The 11,905-nt window shown below is 32.4% G+C and overlaps 1 protein-coding gene across 1 annotated transcript; it reads left to right on the top strand.

Annotated features, from left to right (window-relative positions):
* Positions 10,744-11,703, top strand: LOC104780209 (probable E3 ubiquitin-protein ligase RHC1A). The gene has a single exon (XM_010504710.2). It carries the CDS (start codon positions 10,745-10,747, stop codon positions 11,324-11,326), a length of 582 nt encoding a protein of 193 aa, XP_010503012.2. The 5' UTR covers position 10,744; the 3' UTR covers positions 11,327-11,703.

The following is an 11,905-nucleotide window of genomic DNA, read 5'->3' on the forward strand; positions in this document are numbered from 1 at the left end:
CTCAAGCATTTCTAGTAAAGACTTCCTCCTAACTTGGCGTATGGTTCTATTAAATGATTCACTCAGGTTGTTCAAGTTATCATTGCAACATGTACCTACTCTGAAAAAAGCTCTAGACCATGTCTTTGGCTTAGTCTTTAATAGGGAAGCAAAAGCACCTGGATTATATCTCTGCAATGCTGCCATATTCACATTAAATTTTCCAATGGTGTAGCTGCGAGCAATCTTCCAAAACAGGCGCTGTAGTTCCATATCATGACTATCCCTTTTCCAATTCTCCATAATATGCTTAGCACACTGACGATGTTCTGCTTGGGGGAGAATGTTATGGATAGCTTTCACAAGACCCTGCAAAATAAATAAGCTTAGATAAAATTCTCCATAATATATGAACACAAAAAACACATCAAGCAGAAATATACTTACCGATTGCTTGTCAGATATTATAGCAATTTTGCTTCCATCCTCAAGACCCAAACTCCTAGAGACCAACCTCATAAACCAGTCCAAATTGTCATCATTCTCAATCTCAACCACTGCCCAAGCAACTGGTACTATCCTATTGTCTCCATCTCTTCCAACTGCAGCTAATAGATGTCCTTTTATATCCCATTTCAAGAAAGCACCATCTATTCCTAATATTGGTCTACATGTTTGCTTCCATGCATCTTTTTGTGATTTAAAACACACAAATAAACGATAAAACCGTTGCAAGCTTCCTATTGTTGGCCCTGGAATTGTCTCAATCTCAAAGATTGACCCTTCATTTGATCGGAGAATTTCAGCTTGATAATCCCAAATCCGTGAAAAGTGTTCTTGATGACTAGCACTCGCTTCACGCCTAAGTTTTGATTTTGCCTTTGAGCATTGTTCTTCACTAACTTCCAGGTTGTACTCTCTCTTAATCTCTGCCTTCATCTCATGTGCGGTAATCTTTGGGTGCGGTCTTAACCTCTCTGAAAATAACCAAGCTATTGTTCCTCTCTTTAACATATGAATGTAACCAGACCTCACACATCTATGCTTACCCTCATATCGATTGATTTGCATCTTGTGTTTCTTCTTATCAGAAGCACAATAGCATCTCCATAGACACTTACCATTCTCGTCAACATAAGCACATTTTGCTCCAAGCTTCAAAGATTGCGATCTATATAGCTTAATGTCGTATCTAGTTTTAAGAGAGTACCTCAAAACAGCAAGCTTGAAATCATTTGGAGAACTAAACGTTTTCCCCAAATGCAGCATCTCTTCAGCATCTTCAGGTTCGACATGATTATCGCCATCAACATTGTCTTCGTCTTCACTATCTGATAGACGATCTGGAATCTTCTCCTCATCCCAAATATCATCTCCACTATCCGCATCAGTCAAGTCTTCCTCGTCTCTCGCATCCTCTCCAAACTGATTTGCCATGTCTTCACAAATAATTTCTTCTAAACCAACACAATTTCTATCTGCTTCGCCAGTATCTTCATACCCAATACCATCGCAATCATCATCGCCTACAACCTCACAATCATCCTCACTAACGTCCTCACGGTTTTTATCACCAACAGCATCACCACCGAACACTAAAAGAGCATTACCTTCACCATTAGTCGCTTCGGGAGCAGCCAATTCGAGAGCAGTCGATTCGACATCAACCCTCTTTCGTTTAGAACGACGCTTAGAAGGCTTCTTTTTATTCACCATCACTTAACGATTTAGAAGAAGAATTGAAGAATGGAAGAGGAACTAAGAAGAAATAGAGAGGAATCGAAGAATAAGAAGAGAGGAATCGAATTTGGGAGTTTTCAATTTTTAGGGTTCTGAGAAAGAAATATTTGAGTTACGATTTGGGGGTTTTCGTTTTGTTAAAAACGACTGTGTTTAATTGCTAACGGGTAAAACTAACAGAGATTTAACCACGTTTATTTCCTCCGTTTATTGAGTTAACGTGGTGCTGAAATTGGTCTGGTCAACATAAGTTCGAGGTTTTATTGTTACATCAATAAGAGTTCGATATTAAATTCACCATATACAAAGTTCGGGCTTTAATTCAACGAAAATGATAAGTTGAGGATTTTTATGGCTTTTTTCCCACCTTCTTAGTGCCCTTCGACTCTTTCACATCCTTACGGTGGTTACTTAATTTTGAAATATCTAATATTCCTTGATTTTTATTAGTTTAGCCGAATGTTTGGCTTAACGTATTAGATATACGTGATAGATATCTCTTATGTAGATGTTCGTTTTTCGAAGTACTCAGTTGTTTGAGCATTTAATATGATCCTTGAAAGTGACAAAAAAAGTAAAAATTTAGTCTTAGTTTTCAAAATTTGGAAATTTTTTTGGTAATATAGTTACCAAATGTAAGATTGACTTTAGTAGCTCTATGTCATTATTTCATGTAATTATTAACTAAAGACATCTTACCATTTTAGTCTGAATTTGATACATATATATATATATATATATATATATATATTTCGATAATGAAGAGATTCTAAATTTAGGTCTATACATTTTTTCAGGTTAGCGATTAGACGATTTCTGAGCTTTGTCTAAAACTTCTTACCAGTTAAACTATTAACACATAGTGAATTTGTTTTTTTCTTTTTCTTTTTCCCCCTCTTCACTTCACATTCATCAAAAGACATCTTCATTCATTATTTTATTTCAAAATAATGTGTGGACGAAAGATTGGTAGGACTAATTCCTAATCAATTATGATTATGATCACTGAATATTACCAAATTTTGTCTCTAAGTGGCAATCAAAGCGTCAAATCTTAATCAATATGTATTAAAATTATGTAAAGTATTAATTCGATTAATCATCATGCGTCATATCCTCATGCCCATTATTTAATTGCATACCCAGTCAGGTATATAGAGACAGTAAGGCGAAGCAGAGCCATGTATTATTATATTGGCTCTCATTCGTAACCACATTTAAAAGAACCATATTTAAAAGAGGCGGTTAAAATTTTTATAGCGGTTATAAAAAAGATTATTAAAAAGAAAGCAGTTTAAGTTAGCGGATGGAAAATATGGTAGAATAAAACAAAACGGTTGAGTATTTAATTTGATTGGTAACATTACTGCGGTTGAATAGTATAAGTTATAATAAAAATTTTAAAAAATAAATTAATATAATTAAAAATGAAAAAATAAATGAAATGGTAAATTAGTATCTAATTCATAATATAAAATATCAATATATTTAAATAATATTAACTAAATGATCAAATTTGATATTAATGAAATTAATGAAATTATCAAATGTATATTTTAAAATCTTATTATTCAAATCATAATCTTAAATTACTATTTTTTTTTTGGCTTACTAACCTTTTCCTAAAAACATTAAAAAGAATAGCAACACATATTAAATCAAGATTATGATTTGAATAGTGAATAAAAGAATAAAAAACTATGCAATATTTTGCTAAACAAAATAAAATGAACTGTGCAACCTCTTTATAAATGTCAAACGCTGGTTTTTGTTAGTGATTAGGATTAGTGTTTGCAACCACCAAAAATAGATTCTAACCACCATCTTCAATTGTTTTTCCCAATCTTGATATTTAACCGCTTTCTCCAGAAGACTTGTTGATTGGTGGTTATTGTAGCGGCTCGTTTGCAAACGATGCGTTTGGGTGCTTCCAATCAAAGCCATTAAGAAAGTATAATGTTTACGTCGTCTCGAGTTACATCATGTATTCATAGTTCGTAATTCGTAACAACATATATAATTGAACGGGTTTCCACGTCCAGAATTTAAGATGTAAATTCGACTATTCACAAGTATTTTATTAACAAAAGATTCTCAAATTTGGTTGTATTTTTATTTTCATGAAATGGTTAATTCATAACATCTGGAGCAAAATAAATTCTTGTCGTTGTAACAAGGAAAGCTTCACAAATTACATGTACTATGGAAATAACCGTGCTATGCCGTGGGGCTTTTTTAGAGGTTTTTTTGTTTAAGTTGTTTGATTGTGTTATAACTTATAACCACTCTACTTCCATGCATGTTTGTGAGATTAGTTAATTATTGAAAGCATAAATGACAAAAAAGATTTTTTCTCGCTTCCACAAAAGAATGTAGTTATAATCCCGTGTAGTTGTCATTGGAAAATGTATATATAACTATAATTGTTCTAAGATAAATCAAGCTATATTAGTCATCTAAACAAACTAAAGCAACATTTCCATCGTGAAATTTTGCTCTATTCTAACCAAAACGAAATCGTTGCCTTGACAATATTTTAACAGCAAGCCAAAGCTAAGAATATTACAGCTAGCAAGTGTTGTGTCCGCGATAATAAAATATTAAAATAGAATTTTATAAAATTTTATGCTTTGACAATGTTTAATACAAATCAAAGCCGATAGTATGGATTTGATGATTCTGTTTGGTCTCATATATAGTTTAACAACTAAGTAGTTAGCGATCAATCGATATAAATTTGAAATTAAATTAGTCATCGGATTTGTAACTTTTTTTTACGAATTTAATAAGTTCAAAAGGAAAACAACAAGAAATTAAAAATCAAAACTAACAATTAACCTCAAAAACTATGATTTGAATTTGTAAAGTTATTGAATAGTGATGCAGCTAGTTATTGAACGTGACCGGCTTCATTATAAGTTGTACGATAAAGACGAGGGTTTTGTTTATAGAATTTGGTGATGCTACTAGGTGTTACCTAAGTATCTATGTGGACTCAACTTCTTAAACTCCAGAACTTTGGCATTGCCTTTTTTCTAATATTTAGACTTGGTAATGGTATTAGTGGTGTGATAAATAGACTTTGTATGGACAGTGATTAAGTTCGGCGGACCTTAGGTCATCTCCATTGGTGGTATTTAGATAAAGATGACAAAGTTGCTTAGTGATAAAAATAAATAATTATATGTAAAAATGAAGCAAAATATCAATACAATAAAAGAAGAAGGTGTTTTTCTCCAGAGCATGACACGTCAGCTTTTGTATTGAAACAGAGACTGATAAATTAGTTAAAATGAATATTCAATCAAATTATAACAATTAATCACATCAGTTTTTTTACTCCTAGATGGACAAAACAAAAGAGAGAAACGGCTCGATTTATTCCTCGCCGTTTATACGATGGTCCGACTGCGCGTTTACTCAATCAATAAATCTTCTTTGTAAATCTGCAGCTGCTCCCACTGGGTCAATCGACTCATAGTGATTTGTCAGAGTTTTTTGGAACATTTCACGATCTCCATCGAGAAAGATCCCTAAGCAGAAACATTTCACGATCTCCATCGAGAAAGGCGAAGAGATCCTCGATACTTTCGAGAGTTCCGAGGTGACATGGAGCTATGTTCAATCATAGAACGAGAAAGGTGATAAAGTGAAACGTTTATACGAGCTCACGTTCGAGAAGAAGCTTAGAGACAAAGTCATGGACTCTTATCTGATCCAAGAGGAGATTAAGAGGAACATGAGAGTGGTGAAGCTTTATAGCAGAGATGTGTACGCCAAGGATGATGATGATGGTATGGCTGGTGGGAACTGGGGATGTATCAATCTCGAGCATCCAGCGACGTTTGATACGTTGGCGATGGATCCGGATGCGAAGAAGAAGATCATTGATGATCTAGAGAGGTTCTTGAAGAGGAGAGAGTCTTACAAGAGAGTTGGTAAAGCTTGGAAACGAGGTTACTTGTTGTACGGTCCTCCATGAACGGGTAAATCAAGCTTGATTGCTGCAATGGCTAATTACTTGAAGTTCGATGTGTTTGATCTTGAGCTTAGTAGTATTTATGACAATGGTGAGCTGAAGAGGGTTTTGTTATCAACGACGAACCGTTCGATTTTGGTTATTGAAGATATTGATTGTAATGCTGAAGTGAGAGACAGGGAAGCTGAGAATCAAGAAGATGATAAGAGGAGTGGAAAGGTGAAATCTTTTTGAATTTGTGATTTGGTTTTGATCTTTCAATAGAATCTATTATTGGTTCTGACAGTGATACTGTCTTTGAGCTGCAGGTGACTTAATCACCATGTGAAAGTACCATAACTTGTTGCTTTAGTTTGGTTTGGAGGCTGTTTGAGAATCTCATTATCACATACCCCTATTCAGATTTGACTTTTGTTTTCTATAACTCATTATCATTTTCCACTGAACGATTGAGATGAAAGTAGTTAATCAACTTTCTTTATCTCCTCTGGTTAGGCTATGCCAAGGCGGTGAACTCTTGGGTGAAATACTTTAAAGGTAACGGCTATATCATACATGATTCTAAGAGAATTCTCTATGGTTTTTTATGTTATGTTTCTGCTGTAAAAAACACAAAAGAATGAAGAGACCTTTTTGGAGTTTGTTCCGGTTTATAAATCCGGCTAATTTTATCCATTGACATTGAGTCAACGTCATTATTGTGCAGTGACCAGTGGAGAGGATGTTGTAATCTCGGCTGAAAAATACTTAGGTTCACCCCTAATAGGCTGTGTAAACATAATCAAGAGATAAAGACTAATATATGGCATGCCTTCAATCTTATCTCTCGATGAAAAAGCCAAATCATTTCCATCACCAATTAAAATCTTCTTTTGAAAGCCATCTGACCTGAAAATAAATAATTTTCTAATTATCATCATATGTAAAAAAACCAATCACAATACAGAAGAAAGAAATCATCAGATTATTATTCTTTAATGAACAGAAAAACATCATGAGAGTAACATATGAAAAACAATGATCGAAGATATTACAAACATATAAGCGGAGATGAACAGTATGTGAGTTCACCCCTAGGGGTGAACCTCTTCATTCACCTCCTCATAATATAAGGAAATAAAATCTGTATTTATTATTCTAAAATTAAAAATTTAAACCGCTCTTTTATAAACCCAAACCGATATATAATTTTATTGTAATTGTAAAATATAAACCATAACCATCTCATTTGTACAAACCGACATATATTTTTGTTCTAATTGTAAAATCTAACCCCTAATAATCTCATTTGTAAACTCAAACCGACATATAATTTCGTTTTAATTGTAAAATCTAAACCCTAACCATCTCATTTGTAAACCCAAACCGACATATAATTTTGTTTTAATTGTAAAATCTAAACCCTAACCACTTCATTTATAAACCCAAATCGATATATAATTTCGTTTTAATTGTAAAATCTAAACCCTAATTCTCATTTATAAACCCAAACCGATATATAACCTCGTTTTAATTATAAAATCAAAATCAAACCAATATATAACTTTCTTTAAATAAAAGAATACAAAATTTGTTTTCTTAATTTGTTTTTTTTTTTAATTTTATTTTGATTTATTTTTTTCCTATTAGAGCTAATCTCATAATCTTAGTGTACTTTTTTTGGTGGAGATAATCTTAGTGTGCTTAGAGTAAGTTTGGTATCAGTTTTGTTCCTAATTATTGCTTAACTTGCATAATATTGCATTAGACAACTGTTGTGGATTTAGTTGGTCATTCTAATCATGAGAATTGTTTTTTATATTTTTTTTCTTAATTTCTATAGCTAAGTTTTCGTTTTTTTTTAAATTAAATTTTCATGAAAATAACTTTGGGAAAACTACTAAAATCCGAGCAAATAAAAAATTATAAATCATACAACATTTTAAATTTGTACAAATTATACTTATATATTAAATAAAATATATTCAAAAACTTAATTAATGAAATCAAAACCTCAAGTATCATATTATGATGAAAATAATAATAGCAAACAAAATTATCAAAAATTTGATTAATTATGATACTTGATTCTAAACAACATATATTAATTTATGAAATAAAAAGTATATAAGAAATATAATATAAAAAGAATAATGAAAACCAAACCGGCAGGTGATGATATGATCAAATATATATACACCATAGATGATTGAAGCAATTGAAAATTGATCCAAATATGATGGCACTAAAAAATTAACAGGTACATCTTTCCAAACTCAGTAGTTTGAATTTACCCGAAAATAAGATCGATATAAAAACAGTATATAATAGTTATCTTAAATTTGTAAAAACTACAAAAATTACACCACACATTTAAAGTACACTAATATATTTAAATTAGGATTAATTAGAATATTTATATATAATATTTTTACTCGATTTAAATGAAACATTTATAAACCATCCTAGATTTAATTTTGAGATTTCTCTATTTATATTTACTAATGCATTTTTCTATTTTCATGTTGTTTAAACTATAGTTTTTATAATTAATCCAATTAAAAAAACATATTTTCAATAATTTAATATATCTAAAAAAAGTTATAAAAATTATCCCGCCGTCTAACCTAGTTAATTATTAACAATCAATGCTTACAGAAGGAGAAAGAGTTTTAGAACCATTAAGAACCTTGTGCGTGTCACCTTCTGATTGGATGAGAGAAAAATAAGTTATTTTTTTTTTCCCTACTCTTGCTCTTTTCCCCAACTTCCTCTCTTCGTCTCTCTTGTCGATGTTAAATGATGGTTCAATATGTTTATATTGGTAAGAATCTCTCTGATTTCAGTTGTAGAGCATGATGAATTAGGGTTTTGATGTGATAAGAAATTAGGGTTAAACAAATTGGGAATTGATGTTAACAAAGTTAGAGTTCTAGGTTGTTTAGCCGATTGGGAATTGCTAATTGCTAATGTTTGACTTCATGTATTAATGTTTTAGTTTCAGATGGGTTATCATCTTCTTAAAACGATTGGGAATTGATGTTAACAAAGTTAGAGATCTATGCGATGCTAGTTGAGTGCAATATGGATCCTGATGAAGCTGTTAATCGTCTCCTTTCTCAAGGTTCTCTATTTCAAGCTTTTCCTCTCTCTCTTTTTATTTTGTTTCCTGGGTTTTTTTTTTTAGTTTCGAATTTGTTTAATTGAAGTAGAGCTCTGCATAAAAAAAAAAAAAAAGGAAAGCTTGTGAGGAATTTGTTTTTGTTCTGAGTAGCCATGTTAAAGGTGTTACGACTTGTGTAAGGTAGGTAAGTATGGCGCTTCACTCATTCCTCAGTATATGATAAGACTCACTGATTTCTATTTTTAGATTTGTGTTCCTGTTATTTGTGTTTATAATTATCAGGATGAAAATAGGTTTGAGCTAATTGCTATATTTGTTGTAGTCTGATTTAATTGTTTGGTCTTTTTTTTTAAGCCTGTTCTGCAAGTTGGTCTCAAGGCGGATTCTGCAGTAGTGAAATCTCTGGCTTGCAAAACTGTAAGTGTCTATATAAGCATTGGTTTATGCCTTCTCAATGGGTTTCGTTTGTAGCGTTTGCTAATGTTGAGGTCTTGTTTCGGTTTTTCTTAAGGTCCTTTGCCTCTTGGAGAATCGCAATACAAACGATGCTTCCCCTGTTCAGCTAGTTGTTAGCAATGGCATATACCCTCTTTTGCTTGATTATATCATTAACAGGTAAGATGTCATGTTTAATAGCTCTAGATTATATTGTTACAGTTGTGTTCATTTGTATGGTAGTCTAGCAATCTAAAGACTAACAGAAACAACTAGTTGAAGCATAATGATTATCGTCAAGAAAGAATTTGGGTCGTATCAATATGGTTTTAGTGTCTCTAAATAGCTGCTTTCCGCAAAATTTAATATTATTTTGTGTTATCTTAGTATTTCTTTTGCTTTGCAGTGATCCTCCAAGCTCTGAAGTCAAGAAAGCACCAACGGGATCTAGTGATGAAGTACCCTAAAAAAAAGTTCATATAAATTTTCAGGTTTCTATATATATCACATATGTTTGTGCCCAGTTTCTCATATACTCATATCCGATACTGTTATCTTCTTTTTTTAGTTTCATATTATATATTTAAGAAGAGTGTAGTTCGTGTTGTTTGAGTTAGGAGCTTACTAGTTCTCAAATGTTCATTTTATCTCACAGAAATCAAACTTTTTGATTGTGCAGTATATTGGGTCCATGCATGAGGAAAAATTTGAAGTTCTGATATCAAAAGCTTAAACAAAATTCATTCTATTATAATAATTTCTAACATTAAAATTTTAACTTAAAAGGACCCTAATTTTAGATACTACCAATGGACCCATAAAATTATTAAGTTGCTTAAGAAGATGTTAACTTCACTTTTATTCAAAATTTACAATATTTTTTTTTTTAAACAACTTAGTTAACACACCACCAAAGGAGATGCCCTTAGACCTTCTTGGCTTTAGGAACTGACCCACTAAATGAAAAAAAAAAGAAACTAGAATTAGAATTTTTCTTAAAAAAATCGTTTTTTGTGGTCGTGATGTAAAAGACACACTCTGCTTGTGAATAACGAGTCCCAACTATTAGGGATGTTAAACAGGGTTTCTCGTGATGTATAATAAACCAAAAGTTGAGTCCAGCTTCGAACTTGGCAAATCCTATTCTCGTTTTTAAAAATCTATTGCAAACTTGACGATCAATATACTTAATAAGTTTTTTTTTTTCTGTAAAAATTGTATCTGATCTCTCCAAATAGTTCGTAACCGGGGAAACATAACGCAGTTTATTTGTATATATATATATATTCACTCACACTCAAAAAAATATTATATTCTACATCTCTTATTTTTTTAAATAAATATTCTACAGTTCTGTACCATATTTGTTCATTACCGTTATCACTAAACGGATTTTGTTTATTTAATTTATTAAATCTTGATTTTTTTTCCCACAGTAAACATTATTTATTGATATGTCGGTGTAATAGTTATATGGCGTGGCCACAAATGAGACTCACTTGCAAGACATGTGTACAAATCTTGTCCTCACTCATGGATCATATGAACCGAAACATTCACTCACACTCAAAAAACCCAATCTTTACATTCTTTTATACTATCATCATCATCTACACCTCGAAAATTCCAAAAAAAAAAAAAACCAACAAAAAATGGCAGAGGAGTTTCATCTTCCTTTAATCGAAAACGATCCGATTCCTACCGAAGAAGATTTCGAAGCAAACACTACTTTCATAGACGACGAATACCTCCGTTACCTTCACTACTTGGATTCACGGAGCAGCCATGGGATCAACACGTTTGGTTCTTACGATGAGATCTTTGGTCTAGTTCTCGGCAATTCATCATCTACCACACGGGGATTGAATGCGGCAGAGGAACTTCCGGTGGTGGAGTTTACAGCGGAAGAAATGATGGAGAGAGGTTTAGTGGTTTGCGCCATATGTAGAGAGGAGTTTGCTGCTAATGTGAGACTCTCTGAGCTTCCTTGTCAGCATTATTACCATAAAGACTGTATCACAAATTGGTTGAGTAATCGGAACACTTGTCCGCTTTGTCGTCATAATGTGGAATTACCTAAAGACGGTTGAGATTGTTTGTACTAATTCAGACCGCACCGTACCATCTCCATTCGGGTGCCTGAGAGTTTTATTTTTTGGTAAAATATAATTATTGTTTTTCTTTCCCGAAAAATCTTTGAAAGGGATGCAACACAAATCTCCGGGGAGGTCACGTATCCAAGTATAAATGTTGCGTCACTGCGGAGTTCTGATGGGATCCTAGTGCATTAGTGGCGGTATGATTGCATCCCTTAAATATCATTGCTATAAACTAATTAAGTTGTGTTTTGTCGAAGATGACCGTAGGTTGCTTGACAAGTATAGTCTAGTTTTTGTGAATTAGTTCGGAACTTATATGTTATGATTTCTACTCTTTTCAAGATGAATTGGAAAAATAATTTACTGAATCCTTTTGTGCTTTGTATTTGGGAAACGAGCTAACCAGGTAACAGAATTCTCTTAGTGCTTGCTTTAGCTGAGTATATATCTAAGTTACACTCTTTAAATGAGCTCTCTTTGAGTAATTTATCTAGGGATTACCCGAGAAACCGTTTTAAAATTTAAGCTTACAGGTCTGTGTTTTGTAATAGAAAAAGGTGGGCTTAACAC

This window comes from Camelina sativa, chromosome 4 (genome assembly GCF_000633955.1).
Source record: "Camelina sativa cultivar DH55 chromosome 4, Cs, whole genome shotgun sequence".
Taxonomy (NCBI): domain Eukaryota; kingdom Viridiplantae; phylum Streptophyta; class Magnoliopsida; order Brassicales; family Brassicaceae; genus Camelina; species Camelina sativa.

Bases quoted from the DNA above. Each gene is read 5' to 3' on its own strand.
- LOC104780209 (XM_010504710.2), top strand. From the start codon at position 10,745: ATGTGTACAAATCTTGTCCTCACTCATGGATCATATGAACCGAAACAT.